General features: G+C 38.3%; 5 protein-coding genes across 5 annotated transcripts; all 5 read right to left on the bottom strand.

Moving 5' to 3' along the window:
- Positions 1-2,288: 2,288 nt before the first annotated feature.
- LOC306908104 (claudin-like protein ZF-A89) lies at positions 2,289-2,966 on the bottom strand (the record flags this gene model as incomplete). The annotated part of the gene is made up of 1 exon (XM_079480693.1): positions 2,289-2,966. The coding sequence occupies one exon, from the start codon at positions 2,964-2,966 to the stop codon at positions 2,289-2,291; it is 678 nt and encodes a 225-aa protein (XP_079336819.1).
- A 1,487-nt stretch (positions 2,967-4,453) lies between these two features.
- On the bottom strand, positions 4,454-8,152 carry cldnf (claudin f; the record flags this gene model as incomplete). The annotated part of the gene is made up of 1 exon (XM_079482263.1): positions 4,454-8,152. One exon carries the CDS (start codon positions 8,150-8,152, stop codon positions 7,415-7,417), a length of 738 nt encoding a protein of 245 aa, XP_079338389.1. The 3' UTR covers positions 4,454-7,414.
- On the bottom strand, positions 4,454-8,212 carry LOC306908963 (claudin-4-like). Its single transcript, XM_079482266.1, has one exon. The coding sequence runs from the start codon at positions 6,444-6,446 to the stop codon at positions 5,817-5,819; it is 630 nt and encodes a 209-aa protein (XP_079338392.1). The 5' UTR covers positions 6,447-8,212; the 3' UTR covers positions 4,454-5,816.
- A 2,875-nt stretch (positions 8,213-11,087) lies between these two features.
- LOC306908961 (claudin-4-like) lies at positions 11,088-12,865 on the bottom strand. The gene is made up of 2 exons (XM_079482264.1): positions 12,188-12,865; positions 11,088-11,954 (listed from the first exon to the last, which is right to left on the bottom strand). The coding sequence occupies exon 1, from the start codon at positions 12,823-12,825 to the stop codon at positions 12,193-12,195; it is 633 nt and encodes a 210-aa protein (XP_079338390.1). The 5' UTR covers positions 12,826-12,865; the 3' UTR covers positions 11,088-11,954; positions 12,188-12,192.
- Positions 12,866-15,242: 2,377 nt separating this feature from the next.
- cldna (claudin a) lies at positions 15,243-16,896 on the bottom strand. Its single transcript, XM_079482267.1, has one exon. It carries the CDS (start codon positions 16,826-16,828, stop codon positions 16,208-16,210), a length of 621 nt encoding a protein of 206 aa, XP_079338393.1. The 5' UTR covers positions 16,829-16,896; the 3' UTR covers positions 15,243-16,207.
- Between the last annotated feature and the right edge of the window lie 2,994 nt (positions 16,897-19,890).

The raw sequence follows: 19,890 nt of genomic DNA, 5'->3' as shown, positions 1-19,890 counted from the left end.
GCTTTTTATTACACTTTCGTCCACACAAAGCGGATGTTTTTACTTCTGTATTGTGACGCATTTCGAAGGGGAACAGAATTTTGAATGGGAAGAATGATGGGCGTGGCTTTCGTGTTTCTCTTCGATTTGATTGGATGTACAACAGCCATTGCTTTTTGAAATGGAACTGGCAGGAGATTGACAGTTGAAGGGGAGGAGTGAACGGATGCTCCGCCCAAGCCGTCTAACGTCCATCATTTGAGACAGGAATGAAGTGCATTTTCAGGTTTGAACTGAAGATTACGAGGGCACGCGATTTAAAAAAAAGAGAACGACCAAAATGTATAAACTATTTACAAAAAACGCTGCAATATCTCATGAAAAATAGGCATTGTAATTTTTCAGGGCTAGTTCACTCAAAAATGAAAATTCTGTCATTATTTGCTCACCTTCAGGTTGTTTCGAACCTATTTATTGTTCTGTTAAACACAAAGTGAGATATTTTAAAGAATTTAGGAACACGAACAGTTCTGGGGCACCTTAAACTTCCATTTAGTTTTTCCTACTGTGGCAGTCAACGATGTCACAGAATTTAAAATTGCTAACATTATTCCACATATCTTTCTTTGTGCTCATTGGAACAAAGTTATTTATACAGGTATGAAATGACATGAAGCCGAGTGAACGATGACACAATTTTCATTTTTGGTTGAACCATCCCTTTAAATGATGCAGGTGCTTGACCCAGAATTAACTGGCTAGAATATTTTCTCTTTCCGCGTCGCGTCTCTCTCTGTGGCTTGTTTTGATGTGTCATCATGACAGCAAATAACATTTATTAATAACATAAGATTCCCTTTTATTTTTTCGAATACACTGTAAAACTAACTGTAGATTTAATTTACAATTTTGCCTTCAACATAAAATTACCCGGTTCTCATATTTTCTTTCATAAATCAAGACAATATATCTCAGGTCGCTTTTGTTGTTATGTTCAATTCAATTCAATTCAATTTTATTTATATAGCGCCTTTCACAATTTGCATTGTTCCAAAGCAGCTTTACAGGGGAAAAACGAAAAACCCAAGAAAGGGTAAAACACACTACATGGTGTTTTATATAATAAATCCAATTATTCTAGTAAAATAATATCTAATGTCAGCATCTCCTGGTGGTTTATTTAGCATATTTGCATTAAGTGAATGCTTGGCTGAAAAGATGCGTTTTTAATCCAATTTATGTGAATGAATCGTAATTTAAGACGTTTTCAATATTTCTACTAGAAAACCAACGAACAAACAGAAATAAGACCAGTCTCTTCTTGCTCATTTTAAATCTCAAACTTTTGTGAAAGTAAAGTTTAATCCAACTGAAAACAGTACTAATAGGAAAATACGAAGTAGTAAACAAATCCACGGAAAGTTAACCTGCTGCAAAACAAGTTTGAATTCTCAGTATATAGAGAGGCAGAATGTTTGTGTATGTGAGCCAGAGAACCTGAAATGTCAGTCATGTGAGGAACGGCTGATGAAAATACAAATGAACCAACAACAAATGAACCATTTCGGACAAAATGTCCCTAGAATTCCAGAACTTTGTTTAGTACCTTTCTAAAAGCAAAGAAACAAGCTATGGCTAAGCATAGTCTAAAATGTATTTGGTTAAATTTGTCAACGTAAAAGTTCAAAAGTTGTTTATTTTTTGTTGAGTAGAGTTTCATATAAACGTCACCCTTAATTCTTCTTGTTACTTCCTTGAGCACAAGTAATATGTTTGAATAGTACGCGGTATCAGTGGGTATTCCTGAAAAACAGGTTTGTCAGTGTTGTGTATGAATACATCCTCTGGCACGCAGACATTCAGGGGGAATGAACGCAAGCAAACAAAATTCTTTAAATTCGCATGAAAATAAGTGCTTCTGAGCAATCATTGGCATTGTGTATTAAAAAAGGAAGGTGCAAAGCAATACAATTCGTAACCTTTCATTTGTCATGAATTAAGCAAACTTACAATAGTGAGAATATCATCTCGGTAGTGCCGCAAAGTTGAACAATTGCACCATATTCAGTTACTATATAAGTTATGACATTTTGAGAAATAGGAACAGAAATCTTATGATGTGAAATGATGAATAACAAAATGTTCAGCATCGATTGAAGGTCACTAATCATATTTAAGAAAATGCGCCATGTCATGAAATAACATTGACAAAATGTTGGGTTTCACTTTGCAACCTTTCGTACATCATCTGAAAAATGAATGAAGTAAACACCGGCTGGCCTACAATAGTCAAGGTGTATGAGTACAGTTTAGATGTAGGTCTTTGGAGGAGTCGGAGACCGTGGCACTGATGCGGTGTGACCCAGAAGAGAGGGTTTTGTCATCTTTACAGGATTATATGTGACAGATGCTGCATCGTTCTCCTTCGCTAGGCATGAACTGCAAAGCAGTCCTCCTCCCAGAAGCAGAAGGAGTCCTGCGGCCCAGCCAAGGTAAAGTGTAGCGCCCAGCTCCCTGCGCTGAGCATCCAGTAACAGGGGGTTGTAGAAGTCATTTATTATAATGGCGGCGGTCCAGGACACAGCAATAAGACATAGAAGTCCAGAGATGATCAGAACCACACCAGCAGCAATGGATGCTTTTATTTTCCCTCCCTGCTCAGCGATGAAGTTGGTACATTTCCCAGAGACGAGTGCCATGAGAATCCCAGCAATGCCCACCACGATGGAAATCACCACCAGGGCACGAGCAGCCTGCATGTCGGGGCTCAGTGCCAGCATGGAGTCGTACGCCTTACATTGCATCTGTCCGGTGCTCTCCACCACGCAACTCATCCAGATTCCCTCCCAGAAAATCTGAGAAGTCACAATATTGGTACCAATGAAGGCTGTCACTCTCCACATGGGTAGGACACACACAATAATGACCCCAACCCAGCCGAACAGAGCCAGGACACAACCCAGCGACTGCATGCCCATGGACGCCATCTCAATATCAGCTCCAGATGCGCGTTACCGAAATGAACTTTGTACTTTAAAGGTAAATCGGCTGGATTCAGAAAGCGTGCTTTTCCAAGAGAAGAGATCTGTGCAAACTGGGGGAATAGCAGCCTTTTGAGGTCTTATGTGTTTGTGACAATAAAGGGTTTCAAATATGTAAGATCAGTTTACAGGCCTTTTGTCAAATTGTAATAAGGAAAGCACTACATGAACACTTCTCAGATGTACACCGTCAGTAAAACGCTGAATACAGGTTAACCCTGGATGTTTTTTGTTTTGGTCCCTTCAAAGCACGGTACTTTTTACGACAGAGAAAGTACATTACATGTGATTATTTAGACAAACGCCTTTGCTAGTATCGCCGTTGGCACCTAGTCAAACCAGTTTGGGAGGATGTGAAACAAAAGAGCTCAGTTTCAGCAAAACAACAATACACTTATGTATGATTTGGTCAAACATATTGCGTTTGTGAGGCATTTCAATAACAAAACGGTCTTTCGTTTACGGAGATGAGATGTTGTTCTCTAACTGAAGGCTTAAGGTGAGCATACACCTCAGGAATGCATAATAACGTAGAGATACTCTGGACACAGATGTCTTCAACAGATACTATGCTTACCCACACCGTTCCCAACACTATTCAAACGCAATCATGTTGTATTTACACTAACAGGAATACACAAACTTTGACAATCAAACTGCGTTGCCAAAGTTTACACAATAATGAAGCCATTTACATGAAATAAGCAAGCACTTTAAATGGACAGTCCAAACCAAAATCATTTCCTCTCCTTCGAGTTGGTCCAAATCTGTATAAGTTTCTTTGTTCTGGTGAATACAGAGAAATATATTTGGAAGAATGCTTATAACCAAACAGATCTCACCCCAAATGACTCCCATAGTAGGAAAAAATTGTAGTAAAAAGTGCCCCAGAACTGTTTGCTGTCCTACATTCTTCAAAATGTCTCCTTTGGTGTTCAACAGAACACAAAAATAAAGTTTTCCTACTTTACACTGAAAGTTTACTTGGAATAACCAAGTCGTTTTAACGTCCTTCAAATATTAGCCCACGGAATCGTTCTGAATTACTTGGTCTGACTCAAAACTGAACAAAAGCATTATTGAAATACACTATAATAACAAACAAAGTTGCTGGACATTTCGAAAAGTTACACAAACAAGGAAGAAGTGGACAGTGGCCACAGAAAGCCTATAATAATGTATCTAACTATTATAAAACCATGTGAACTTTATATGGGAGACAATAACATTTCAAGAACATGTAAGAAATGGGGCCAGTTGTACAAAAATAGCCGCTAAGTGACTCAACAACTAGACCTGCTGACTATCTTAGCATTAAAGGCGGGGTGTCCCATTTCTCTTAGCCGTTGTTGATGTTCAAATCACCAAAAAATACAAAAAAATATTTACAAAAATACACACACACACCCTCACACATAAGTTTTTTTATCATGTTTTTATTGTGCATTCCAATTAATATCAATCAAACTGCAGTTAGTTTGTTTTGATTTAAGCCATAATAACTAAGAAAATACAGCAAACTAATACGATAAAGCCATGATAACATAATAAAAACATAATTTTTTTTAAATGATCAACGTTATCTCGTATTGGAACCAAACTCTTCATATGTATATATACTATACCATTTCATTCATTTAACCTTGTTGGTTAATAGACTATTTAATGATTTTCCTTAACTACTAGGTCTTCCCTCAAAACTTAGCATGGATATTTTTATACCAATGAATTTACAATAAACTACAAATCCAATCATGTGAACTTAGATTTTATTGGCAAACAACAATTAATTTATGCACAGCGCCTCATCAGGACCCTGCTTGTGGGGACGCTTGGCAAATGCCTTCATAGGCCAGTATTTAATGCATCTTTGATCCATCTGACTACACTATAAAAAACTGTAATTTTACAGAAATATTCTGTTCTTTTTTATGGATTTTCCATGACTTCCAGATTAAAGAAAAAGACTACAAATCTACAAGTAAAGCAGGGAGAAATTATAATTTTACAATTCAACAAATACAATTTACATTTTTTCTTTTACGGTTTATTTTTGAAATACTGTAAAAAACGTATACAATTACAGAAAAATACAACGCATTTTCAAGAAAAACAGAGAAAACCTTTTTTTAATATATATCCTTATATAATTTTACAGGGCAAAAAGCTTTTCCAGTTTTCAGAAAATTTCAATTTTTACAGTATTTTACAGTGTTCAAAACCTTTGAAATAAATACACCGAGTTCTATAAAAACAGTTAATACCTTTACAAAGTTATGGTATAGATAACTTAGATATCACTTAATATTATTTAGATTTGATCTAATTTTGACCAGATGCTTTAAAGGAAGTGGTAACAAGCTGTTTTAGCTAGTTTAAAACAATAGTTGCAGCACAAATATTCAACAAAGAATGTAAAGTAAATGCAGCAAACTTTAGGTTTAAAAAATACAGCAAACTTTAGGTTTAAGATAATACACAAAGTATACAATTGTAGACATAGAGTTTTACACTTTTTGGATTACTGGGACTCTATTCCTTTTGTTCAAAACAGGCGTACATAAAATAATTGAAATACCGTGATTACAGATCCCTGTTTGATTTCTTTCATTAAATTATAAAAACATCTGTCTGTAATCTTACCGCAAACGCTCTGTAAATAGCCTTTTCCATTTTAAACATGTAATCTCACATTTCCCCTTAGAGCAGAGAACTAGACGGATCTGGTATGAAGAGGCATTATGAATGAAGAGTCTCGACAAGTGAGAGTCTTTGTGCGTTAAATCACTTTATCGCTCAGACGTAGGCTTTGCTGTTGGCAACGGATCGTGGCTGAGAATACTTGTACACAGAGTTCTCCTCCTTGGGTGGGCAGGAGCTACACAGTATACCTCCTCCAAGAAGCAGCATAGCAGCCGCACCCCAGCCAATGTAAAGAGAAGCTCCCATCTCCCTCCGTTGGCCATCAGAGAGCAGAGGATTGTAGAAGTCCCTGACGATGGTGTTAGCTGACCAACATAATGGGACCAGGAGCAGCACTCCAGCAACAATAAAGATGACACCACTGGCAATGGCCACCTTCACCTTTGAGCCTTCCTTCTCCACAAAGTTGGTGCATTTTCCACCAGCGATCGCCAGGATGACTCCGAAGATGCAGACGATGATGGCGATGACCACAAGTGCCCTAGCAGCTTGCAAGTCCTGCGGTAGGGCCAATAGTGAGTCGTAAATCTTGCACTGCATCTGTCCTGTGCTCTGTATAACACATGTCATCCACAAGCCCTCCCAGATTATCTGGGCAGTCACGATATTAGCTCCGATGAATGCTGACATCCTCCACATCGGAAGGGCGCAAACAATGATACTTCCTAAGAAACCCAACATGGCTAGGGAAAGGCCCAGGATCTGTCGACACATGGACACCATTTTCTTCTCGCTGGGTTGGCTTCTGCAGCTAGGAGCTAGTCACCTCTTCTGCAAATTGGAGAAAGTAGTTCTGTTTCTTCCTCTTCAAGATTTAAGGCATTCTCAGGAGGGTGGAGTTACCCCCCAGTGGGATGGACATGAAACCAGGTTAAGGTAAAGTTTCCAACCTGACAGGATTCCTCAATGAGGAACGTAGGTACGGCGGCTAGTTTCGATGAGATGCGCATCAGTGCGCCACTCGATGCTGAACATGTAACAGAAAGGTCATCTACGGAAAGCAATGTTAGCAAAGGCAGATGACTCAAATGTTTACCCAGGATTTTATCTATAAAGAAACCATTACACTGCATTCCATGTGACCTGCACTTACTGCCCTCTCAATTTTCACCTGAACACCTCTGTAATGTAATTGGGCTTGCACGGTACTTGGTAAAAATGGACAAAGCCAATATTAGTTTTATGCCAACAGTTTATATAAATGTTTGTGTTTGTCCATATTTTACCCAAATGCGTGTTTAAATAATCCAGCATTTTTATAGTATATGTTTCTTTGAAGCGACCAAAAGGAAAAGAAATGACATAACATTTTTGATATTGCAAAATATATGTTTTAATATACATAAATAAATTCCATTTGCTGTTGAATAGTTACATTCTCTTTGATGACATCATATATACACAACAGTATACGGAGAAACCAAAATCATTGACTATGTTGAAACATAGCACTGTAGTATGTATGTACACATTGAAGGCCATTAGCATGACAACATCTTTAGCAGTAGAACAACTGGAATTACTGGAAGTAAAAAAAGAAGACAAACAAGTCTTCCAACATCATCTCCGTTCAGGGGTTAGCAAATAAAGTGAAACTTTCAAAACTTCAAAAATAGAACTCGTGTCTAGTACTTTTACAATAAAACACTGACGTAAATACAGTTTACATGCACTATTTATAGAGGTGTCAGTTAAAGATATTGCCCTGGAACAGCTGAGTAATTCGGTTTGTTAGGGACATATGTCCCTGTGCCAGTATACGCAACACTAGGTGCATATGCTTTGCCAGGTGCGAAAGTTCCCGGAGGTCCGTACATAGGTGCTTGATAAGGGTACATGCCCGGGTAACTTGGATACACGTTTTCTTTTGATGGGCAGGCAGTACATAGAATGATCCCTCCGAACAGAAGAAACCCTGAAGCACCCCAACCAATGTATATGGATGCCCCAAGCTCCCTCTTTTGGGACTGGATGGTGAGAGTACTTTGGTAATCGGTGATGGTATACGCCGATGACCAGCAGACAGGGATGAGGCAAACGACTCCGGCTACAATGCAGAGGATGCCACCCAGGATGAGGACTTTTGCCATGGAGTTCTCTTTCTTCAGACAACTGCTGCACTGTCCACCCACAAACGTCAAAAGCATTCCGACACTACTGATCAGTATTGCGATGACTGTCAGGGCACGGGCCGCCTGCAAATCCGTCGTCAGACTCATTATTGAGTCTTGGTCTTTACACTGCATCTGTCCTGTGCTCTGGATCACGCATTTCATCCACAAGCCATCCCATACGATTTGAGCCGTGACGATGTTGGCGCCGATGTACGAAGTGACACGCCACATGGGAATGCCGCAACAGACACATATGCCAATGAAACCGACGAAGCACAGGATCTGACCGGAAACCTCTTTAGCAATCCTCCCCATGTTGAAGCTGCTGCCGTTGTCAAAACTCAATGCAGGTGTTGGTCCTGTCTCATCCCATATGTGTGTGACAAACAAGCAGGAAGTGATGCCCTGTTAGACATAGGCTACATCATCGCAAGGAGGAGTTTCGAATATGAAAGTCTGTGGCCGGTCAATCCCGCTGAACAACATTCCAAAGAGTCTTTAAAGGGAAATTCTGTCATCATTTACTCAGTTTAGAGTTGTTCCAAGCCTGTTCAAATGTCTTTGTTCTGATGAGGAATGCTTATAAACAGACAGATTATGGACTCCCATAGTAGGAAAAGTGCCTGTTTAGTGACATTCTTCAATTGTGTTCAACAGAACCCATAAAAAATGATGTTTTGGGGAATTATCTCTTTCGAATATGGAGCCTGCTGAGGACTGCTTTCGTCTCTTTTTTGCATCTATTTAAAGAAAATGAAAAATCCGTCATCATTTAAACCTTGTCATTTCAAACCTGTATGGCTTTCGTCTGCAGGACACAAAGAAGATATTTAAAAGAAAATGGTAAGAGAACAGCACAGCCCCCCCTTCAATTCTGTTGTAACCAATGCAGTCATACGGGTTTGAAATGACAAGAGGGTGCGTAAATGATGAAAGAATTTTCAAGGTGAACAACTCCAGGACATCCACTTTAGCTAGTTTAAAAACCAGTTGGGTTCAAGGAATGTCAAATTAAAAGAGGCCTACCAATTAAACTTAAATAAAGTGATGATTAAAAAAAAATGAACATACGCTCCACCCATAAGAGTGTATACTATATGATTGCCTCCAGTAACCCTGGTCGAGACCGGGGCATCTGCAGAACAAAAGGGGTGTTGCTCAACCTCTTCAACTGATTTGCAAAATTCAAGTGGCTGGATCGCAATTCTCTTCTCTTATTGGACGGTTGAAAATCCCATTTAGAAACGCCCAATAATATTAATAATAATGGACCTTTTTGATTGGATGGCTGAGAATAGCCTTCTGTGTTCTCTAGAGACCCATACTTCATTTTGGCCTAAATGTATTGTGGGTTATCTGTGTGATGACTGGTGTTGAGGGGAATCGGCCTTCCAACGCAGAAAGAAATCTCGCAGACAAGGCTTCCAGATGCCAAGCATTCAAACTTGATTTTCTCGAGCCAACAAAGTGAGATATTCAGAGTTCATCTGAAGTGATCTAACAAATACACATCTGACATTTCTCTCAGAGCTCAGCTGACGGCTCCCTAAAGAACGGGGACTTCCGATAAGTTACTGAATGTATTGTTGAAAATAAACTCCTGTGTTGAAATCAGGTCAGAAAAATATTTTGATCTAGCTGACTTTGCTGCGCTCTTTGACTAAGGGAACTATTTGAAAATTCATTAAAAGAAGTATTGACTTGAAACACGACGTCACAATATTTAATGTGAATATTTAGCTTCATACACACTAGTTAATTGTCTCATATCAATGCTTAGTTCAATCTTTCCTTCATAAGGGCCTCTTAAATAACATAATGGCATTAGTCTGCCTGTAAGCATTTAATACAGCGTCAAGTATGTAATTCTGTTGGTTTACATATAATGGTTCATTAAAGAGAGATTCAGAAGGTGCACCTCTCAGAAATGTACATTATCGATGTGTTATTATTATTTGGAGCATGAGGATTGAGGGCTGTAGAACTTATTTATAAAAATAAAAACGGACACATTTTCTGGACATATCAATACATTATTTATCATCACAGTTTGACTCTGGCACATGGTTTGGTGTAATAATGAGCGACCCAGTGTCCGTGAATATGTGCCATAAATAAGACATGTCTACAAAAGTATGTGTGGTGTCCGTGCAGTTCTTGTCTCAGTGTTATAAAATATTTGTCACATGTTTGAGAGGAGGGGGAGAGGAGACAGCCGCAGACAGCGAGCCCTGAGCGCAGACAGTCGAGCGGCCAGAGAAACAGAAGAGTGCGTGACTGTGGTAAGACGTTTGTGCAAAACTGCAGAAATAGTGTAGGTGTTAAACCCTCTCACCGGGAAAAGTGTGGGTGTTAAAACCCCAACATCCCCAAATGTTCAAGTGCTCAAACTCATACATGGGGCCCATATTATATCAGAAAGATGCATGAGACCTATAAGTAACTAAATGCATTCTATATTAGAAAATTCAATACTACATGTGACCCTGGATCACAAAACCAGTCGTAAGTAGCACGGTACAAATATACACTGTGGGGTCAAAATTATAGATTTTTCTTTATGCCAAAAAGTCATTATGATATTTAGTAAAGATCGTCATTCTCTCAGATTCCAGAGTTTTAAACGGTTGTATCTCCACCATTTATTGCCATATCCTAACAACCCATACATCAGCTTTATTATTCAGCTTTCAGATTATGTACAATCTCACCCATAAGACTGGTTTTGTTGTCCAGGGTCACATATTTAAAAAACCATAGCGGGGAGCACTGCATTAAGAAAGATCATGGGTTTGGATGCCAAAGCACTCGTATATCAAAGAAAGGTGAAGCTTGAATGAACTGTAAATTACTGATCCAAAGTGTCTGCCACATGGCAAAGCTAATTCGGCAAATTGTAAAATTGGTTTGTAAGGCAGCATGGAAGAAGTTATGTGTCATTATGTATCAACGAACACACGTTTTGATTGATAGTAACAGTGAAATGTCATCAAATAAAAATGAATATAAAGGCCGAAAATTATATCTGTAGCGATCAGTTATTGTTCCTAGTATTGTCCTCTAGGTGGCAGTAGTACCAAAGATACAAGTCAAGACAACCAACCATGAAGTGGCAGGATCATAAGAGAAAATAAACAGGCTGCACACCAGTTCATACCGGTACTTTTTTAAAGAGTGTTATGAACACCACAATATCCATATGTTTAACCAAATGGAACAAAGAAATGAATATTTAGATGTCTCATGGATTGCACATTAGGCCATAAATCTTGTTTATTCCATACACTGCATTTGCATCTTCACAGAAAACATGTATAATAATCCACGGTGGCCCAAGAGTTTTCACAGTTGGATGAATAACAATGTCTCCATTAACCGACACCTATACGCCACAGTCTGCGAGCCACGTCAGAATCGTTTCATTAAACACAGTGCTTTTTGACAAAAATACATACTGTAAATGCATTCAAATTACAAAATAATACACAATGCATTTCCTCTTTTATTTTATATACATTTTACAATAAATTATAGACGGTTTTATCTCAACAGCATATTGAAACGTTACTGCGCATGCGCACTTTGGTGAACGTCCATACACATTCACAAACAATAGAGCGCCTGTAGATTATTTCAACTAGCAAAAGAAACCCAGAAGAAGCTTTACTTGGCTAAACTTGACCCTCCAATATTTTGAATTAAGACTGCGATACCGAGATCACCCACTAGGTTAAATAAAGTTCTTAGACCAGTTTTACAAGTTAGTAACTTCTTCAAATCAGTTACATGAAAAGGTCGATTGGTCTTGTTGAAATATTAAAAGTAAGACCGATTAGCTAGTACAGTATGTGAGAGTAGCTGTTAAAACATTGTTAAGCTACTGTATGATATTGCAACTGGCATGGGACCGAACTACAGGACCCATTCAACAAAATGTTTATTTAATTTAATGAACATACAGCAAAATTCAACAAAACGGTTTATTTAATACGATAATTATACAATAAAATGATAATCCAAATTAATATGAACATACATAAATAAAATAAAATATTATTACAAATATTATTAGAAACTAGCCATCACAAACCAGAAGTTAACTGGGCGTCGAAACAGCCTATATTGTAGTACAAACATCAGTTTAGAACACGTTTAAGAATATATATAGGCAGTAAAACACGTAACAATTGTTTAAAAATGTTTATTAATACTTATCACTATAGGTAGTGCCATAAATAATAGAGAAACAATTCTTTAAGACTAAAAAGACGAATTAAAAATGTATAACTATTGCATAGAAAAAGGAATTTAGTAATACAAGAATGAGATCTGAGCGCTTTGTGTTCTCACATTTGTTAGACGAATTCCCTCGGTGAAGAGCTGGACCTCACTGCAGAGAACTTAGGTTTGTAGATGCTTTCTTGCTTTGGTGGGCAGTTCCAACAAAGAATTCCTCCTGCCAGTAAGAGCAAGCCAGCAGATGCCCATCCGACATACAGTGCTGCTCCCAACTCCCTCCGCTGGGCATCCACCATCAAGGGATTGTAGAAGTCTCGTATGATTGTGTTTGCAGACCACGACACCGGGATTAGACATAAAAGTCCGGACACGATGAAGAGAATGCCTGCAACGATGCACGCCTTTGCTTTGGCGCCTGGGTCCTCAATACAGTTGGTGCACTTTCCTCCAGCAAGGGAAATGACGATTCCACAGAGTCCGGTCAAGATGGAGACGATAATCATGGCCCGACCGGCCTGAAGGTCAGAACTGAGGGCCAGCATGGAGTCGTAGACTTTGCACTGCATTTGTCCGGTGCTCTGTACCACACAGGTCATCCACATCCCCTCCCAAATGATCTGTGCTGTGACTATGTTGGCACCAATGAAAGCGGTGACCTTCCACTGGGGCAAAGCACACACGGCAATGACCCCCAGAAAACCCATAAAGGCTGTGACTGCACCCATCATCTGAAGCCCTTGGGAAGCCATTTTGCAATTAAAGACGATACCTTTGCAATGACCGATTTTCAGAGCTGTGCCAACCAAAACTGTTTGGTATTTATAAGAAAAATCGGAAGAGGCGGAGTTTGGCTTTCCTGAGCTAATGTTTATATGAAGAGCCCTTATGGTCTGCGTACACTATAAACAAGACCAATGACCTTCAGAGTTACTGACAAAGCAAAACAACACTTAAAGGTCATTCGTTCATTTTTTATTTTAGTTTGCCTTGTCAACGTTTTGCAAGAAAAAACAAGCAAAGGTGGCTTTTAAAGGCGTCATTTGACGCGGCTAAAATGAATATTATTGTTTGCTTTAGATGTAATACAATTTGTAAACACAATTTAAGGTTTAAAAACACTGTATTTTCCACATATCGTGCATGTTTGTATCTCCTCTTTGCTCCGCCTCTCTGAAACACACAGATATTTTACAAAGCTTATCGCTCTGAAAAGCGAGGTGTGCTATGATTGGCCAGTTCACTAGTGCGTGTCATTGGTCGAAAACCGCACGGAAATGTAGCGTCTCTTACCATATTGGGAACATCAGGTTCCAAAACTACTGTCAGGTGATAAAATGGCATCGATCCTTCATCATCAATTAGAGACTGAATCTGATCCGGAAAATGAAGATCAAGCCGATACAACTTTGCCAGCGTGACTCGAGCAGGATGTAAAGGATTGGTTAAGAGTAATTGACTGTAAACAAACAACCATATACATCATACAGAGCTTGGGTTAGATAGAAACAAGCTCGCATTACAGCAGGGAATGGTAACATAGTAAATACCACGAGTGCTTCGGCCTTCTTGATCAACCAGTGTTACGTCATGTCTCATAGACAAAGACTATAAACCCCACTATAAACACCACATCTGTTGCGTCTAGTTGGAACAGAATTACTGATTATTAGGACTTGTGTTGTCTTTTTACCACGTTGCGCGCGTGTTTGCATTTGCAGATCACACAAAGAATCAACATCAAACTCAACTCGCGTTAGTCCGTAACAAAGAACAAAGTCTTACAATAAAAATATACGTACAGGCTGAGAATCTGAAGCGCCAGACAGTCCTTGCAGAGTTTTAACTATTCGTGAAGCAATCGTTGGTGAAATGCTCTGCACAAACCTGAACATTTGCATTGTACTTCTCTGGAACAATGTTGAGAATAAAATGTAAGCATTCGTTTTTTTTGTATCGTCTTTTGGCAGGGCAAACAAAGAGGATTTATTTTCACAACGAAACACATACGTCTCTGCGACATGACTGTACCAGCGACGAACCGGTACAATGAGATTTACAAGACTGCCCACCTGACTTGCGTTTAGATTTGGGCGGTCATAGTCGTATTACCACCTGACGTAGATTTGTGGAGGTGTGGTTACACGAGGCGTTTCAGGCAGGTCTGGGTGAGCATTCACTTCTACATAAAATGCATCTTTTGTTCCCACACTTACATTTTGGCAATTTTACGTGTCTAATACACGCATGGGCAACTTACAACACGCCAAAGACACAGAAAAACATGTGTTTCCGGCGAATCACCCCTTTAAAGATCTTTTAAAATATTAGCATGTACTTTTTTTCTCAGGGACTGTACCTAAAACAGATTTAGACAATTCACATCTTCTTTCGTTTATTTAGCAAAAATCATAATGAAAATTAACATTACGATACAATGTTTATGTGCTAAAATATGTCAGGTGCATACTAGACCTAAAGCTCTACTGAGGCACAGGCCCCCATTGCTTTTTCTTGAAAACCTGCTGTGTGCAAAAGATGATGTGTTTAAAAATATTTAAGCATCTTTAACAAACTTAACATAAACTCTATTAACATGGTTTCATTCACTGCATGGAAATAATGAAAGCGGAGAGAGATCATTCTTGCACATCTTGCATTCGTCATCATTACACAATGACATGTTATTCCATCTGATACACATTATTATACTATAAAAGTTAAAATCTCATTCATTTTCCTCAACAAAGTAAGACCTTTATGGAAGACTATAGCGTCCTCTGTTGTTGTTATGCTGTGATATATATGCTCCTATGAAACTATTTGTAGTCAAATCTTTTCAAAAGAACCATGGGTATAGAGAGATATATGGCATAATACATTGTAATATTCTTACACTACTAGCATTTGTCATTAGAAATGCATCAAATATAATTTTCCTTAAAAAAACCTAAATGTAATTCTCATTTTAACCTAAGGAGGCCGCCATTGTCTTTTCGATGATGTCATCTGGTTGCACGCACATGCAGTCAAACTGAACACAGAAAAACTAATCAGATATAGTGTTCCAGTAGATATAAGGTGCTTGTAAGATAAAAAATGATATATAAAAACAATGCTAAAATAATAAAAAAGAAAAGAAAGACCCTTTCTGGTCTATTTTCATACATTTTAATATTGTTGGTCAGAAACAATACAAACATACATATTCATGACCAAAAATCATTGCGTATTTAATATACAATACATTTTTAGATATACATTTTATCCAGATTTTGACTGATACTCTCTCTCGTTCATCAGGCGGACATTCACGTCTATAATTCAGAATAAATAAGCAAACGCCACGCATCTTGCTACTGTGTTTATCAGTATATTCTTATAATGCATCGTATAAAGTATATGATAATAGTGGACAATGATGTCTTAAATATTCTTTACTGTCTTAAAGACGGAGGTTTAAAGATGTGATTGAAAGCCATTATGAATTAACACTTAACTGTTAATGAAGCATTAATTTTTCTCTTTATAAAGTGTCATTTCAATAGAAAATTTTTATAAAGTGAAGTTATATTCCCGTTTTATTCATAAGATGAGGTCTGTGAAAGGAACTTTGTATTCCAATGTGACTCACTGTGCGATGCAAAAACATACAGTTTCAATATCTAATGTATTTGATCAAATCAATTATTTTCTGCGACAGAATGTTTTTTGTTAAAAAAGTTTATTTGTTGAAATATTGACAGTTGAAATGTGTTAACACAGACATTGGCTTAAACATCGTTTGATGACATTTTTCCGGAAACAATTGATAAAAATGCATTGCAGTATTGGCAAAGAGTTTGTAGCGCCTCCTAAAGTGGAAGGGCTTAGTGTTTGTAAATCCAGATGTAGAAAATCCATAAGACATATTTGAATTCCAGATCCATTGTTTTCAGTATTTCTCTGTTCATATTTGTGACCCAATACTGTATTTCACCACTCCCGTCACACCCTGGCAGCTGACTGCCGATTCAAGCGGATACAACGTTCACATACATGGCCAGTTATAACAGAAATAAAGTTGACCAAAGCGCCACGTACGTTGCTCAAGCTTCTTAAATGTCACTCTTTGCCTGAGTTTTCTTTGGTTCTTCACACATACCCCTTGGCTCCACCAGGTCGAGCTGTGTACTTCACACCATATTGGTCCTTAGGCGGGCAGTTGGCGCAGAGCAACGCGCCGCCAACAATCAGCAGTCCAGAAGCGCCCCACCCAATGAAGAGCGAAGCCCCTAGTTCTTTCTTCTGAGCGCTTATCAACATAGGGTTGTAGAAATCCCTTATGGCTGTGTTGGCAGTCCAGCACACGGGAATCAAGCACAGAACTCCAGCGATGATGAAGACCACTCCCGCAACAATGCTCACCTTGGATTTGGCATTCTCATCCTCTATGCAGTTGGTGCACTTCCCTCCCGCGGCCGCCAGCAGGACTCCGAGAACACCCAGCAGAATAGAGATGATGCACATGGCACGGGCCGCTTGCATATCTGAGGTGAGGGCCAGCATGGAGTCGTAGACTTTGCATTGCATCTGTCCGGTGCTCTGTACCACACAGGTCATCCAGATTCCCTCCCAGGTGATCTGCGCGGTGACTATGTTCTGTCCGATGAATGCGGTGACGAGCCACATGGGAAGAGCGCACACCACGATCACCCCGATCCAACCGATTAAGCCCAGGGCAATGCCCAGCATCTGTAGCCCCGCTGATACCATGATACTAATACGATTCTTGGCTTGCTGAGAAAAAGAGCGATTGAATATTCTTCGGTCTGTTAGGCTGCTTGAATGCACGTGGGAATAAAGCAGGTCCTTTTATGCATCAGAGAGAGGAAGGAGGGGCAGCGTGGAGTCACGCTAAGGTACACCTACATCATGATTTGCCCCAGGCTGTGTTGTCATCGATAAGCAAATCCCAGTGGTGAGTCTTAAACTGATGTTGCTTTTGAGGGTGTATGTTTGTTTTTCCAAACAGTTTTTGTAAAACATGGCATTCGCATGACTCAAACGACACCGTCACAAAACTAAGCGAGAAAATACTAAGGTTGTCTCGAATCCCAAGATCTGGATTATCTCGATGCTCAGCACAGATTATATCATGTAATAAGAAAGTGACATACACACCCAAAATAAAACTGCATATGGATTCATCTTTTGTTTTTCGGCTAATTGAAGTTGATGTCTGCGCTTTTAGGAGTGGAAACCGTAATTATGTGCCGATGACCGCCTGATGTGTGATCCGATATTGCGTGTCATCCTCTTCAATTTCATTTAAAATGGTAGTAGCTCCACTCATTCATGTACAGACAAACCCCCCAAAAAACTTGCCAAACCACACTATTGCCTCTATCACAACAGCTTTTACACGCAACACTCATGCGCCGGTTAAAAACACACGCTTTCCTTATTGAGCATATCTAAATAAATCATGAAGAAACATGCGTTATGCTGACCTTGTTTCGTTGTCCAGAGCAAAGGAACGGTAGAAATTCCCAAAGCGGTGCAGCACTGTGTTTAAAAGCAGTATAACGTTCACTGTCCGAGGGTTTGCAGGGAACAGACATTAGGGCAGAAACTTGGAAAAAAAGAGTAACAGAATAAGGGATACCGATTGTTTCATAAATGAAAGAACGCACTGTTTAAGGGCCAAAACTTCTGTTAGGACAATAATGGCTCTATTTTACACGGCAGCTCATTAAAATCTCCTTGGCGAGGTGAAAGAGGATAGGGCTGCACACGCACATACGCAGGTAAGGAATGTCTACAATTAAGGAATCGAGGAAAGATGGTTTGCCAAAGATTACCTTCTTAGATATTATTCTGAACTCCACAAAAGCATACGTGTGGCTTTACTGCTGTGGTTTTAAACACTGAATTTGGATAAGAAATAAAAGACAATCATTCACTCGCAAGGGAAAGATCTAAGGGGTAACGACCCATTGGTAACTTACATGAGCTCGATTTGACAGTAATAAGATTGAACTCTCAAGAGACTGCTGTCGAAACAACTAAAGGTACAAAAGATAGGAGAACTGGCTGGTTTAGTTCTAGGTAAAATAAGGAAATACAGAGAAATACAGAGAACCGAACATTTACTTAACAAGATTGAACATGTCAGATCTGTCAAATACAGAGAAGATAAATGAGTTTTTATTGCCAGGGAACAGTTTCAGTGTTCTCTCAAAAACAAACAAAATCATTGTTATAAAATAAAGCGGTAATGTAATGAAATGGACTTCATGCTATTTTAATGTATTCATTTACAATACTCTAAGCTGATGGAAATATGTTTCATGTAGTTTTGTTTAGTTTTACTAATATTTAAAATGATCTATCATTTTTTTGTTCATTTTAGTTACATTTTTAGCTATTTAGTTTTATATCATGTATTTGTATTGTATTGTATTGTATTGTATTGTATTGTATTGTATTGCATTGTATTGTATTGTATTGTATTGTATTTAGTTTTTGTTTATCATTTAAGCACTTTAAACTTTATTTCTGAGGCTTTTCTAATAATTCTTATGACAATATTTATTTGATTCAATGAACGGAAACATTTTCAAAGTTTTAAAATAACCTTACAACAGTGAGTCATTTGCTTCTACTTTGTTTACCAATAAAAAAGTCCGATCTTAAAGAGGGGAAGTCATCAGTGAGTTTCTCTCCAGGGCTCTCGGGTTGGGTAGGCTGAGTTTCTATGGATGAGCGAATGCAGTGATAGAGATCTCGTGAGTCATCCGTGCTTTCCAATGATCGAGCAAGACCACATGACACAGAGAGAACGTTAAGCTTGACTCCACAAGGTAATTAAAGACTGTGTTTCTAAGCACACAATGCACGCCGGTAATAGATTAAAAAACTATAGTCTATATACTTTATTGTTGAATGGGAAGATTTTGAGTTCCCTTCCTGACACTTACAGTACACTTACATTTCTTTCTGAACTAAATATCATTTTAACCTTCCTGGACAGATCATATTGGGGATCCAACACGGGGAAAAACTTATTTGCTAATAAATTAGTTTGGTGTAAATATTGCAAAGATTATTTATCCTTTCTAACTCTATCCTCACATTACAGCACCATGTTACATGTGTATCCACCACATTTAGTTTGCATGTCTTATATTAGAATAGATACTACTAGATACATAATGTCTAGTATTATAATTATTCTGATATTTAATCAGTCATTGTATTTTCTATTTTAAAAGTTATTTGTCTTTCAAAATCTTTAATGAGAAGATTTTGGTCACAATTTACATTAAGGTTCCCTTTATAAAGCATTTATAAATGTGTTCATTAATGATTAATAAGTCATTTACAAATGCATTATGAAGCAGTTATAACTGCATGAATAAAAAGGGGGATTCTTACGAAATACCTGACAAATAGTGAGCCGTGTTTAACTGACATGTTATAAATGCTTAATAAATGTATTTATTCATTATTAATTTGACTGGAAAGCAGATTCATTATAATGATGTTGTTTGTAATATAGACTGTCAGACTGGACATCGTAGGGTGTTATGTTGTTTTTCCTATAACCGCTCACTTTATGCCAGGCATTTCGTTAGAATCCCCCTTTTATTCATGCAGTTATAACTGCTTTATAATGCATTTGTACACGACTTATTGATCATTAATGAACACATTTATAAATGCCTTATAAAGGATGCCTGTAATGTAGTAAAGTGTTACCAAGACTTTTTAAAGTTAAATATATCAGATAATGTGATTGTCTAGTATTAGTTTAGTATTATTTCACAGTAGTC

The sequence above is a fragment of the Barbatula barbatula genome (genome assembly GCF_947034865.1).
Source record: "Barbatula barbatula genome assembly, chromosome: 19".
Lineage (NCBI taxonomy): Eukaryota > Metazoa > Chordata > Actinopteri > Cypriniformes > Nemacheilidae > Barbatula > Barbatula barbatula.
This window is presented reverse-complemented; position numbering and strand designations above follow the sequence as displayed.

Excerpts from the sequence above, each read along its gene's own strand:
- LOC306908963 (XM_079482266.1), bottom strand. The coding sequence starts at position 6,446 with ATGGTGTCCATGTGTCGACAGATCCTGGGCCTTTCCCTAGCCATGTTG.
- LOC306908961 (XM_079482264.1), bottom strand. The coding sequence starts at position 12,825 with ATGGCTTCCCAAGGGCTTCAGATGATGGGTGCAGTCACAGCCTTTATG.
- cldna (XM_079482267.1), bottom strand. The coding sequence starts at position 16,828 with ATGGTATCAGCGGGGCTACAGATGCTGGGCATTGCCCTGGGCTTAATC.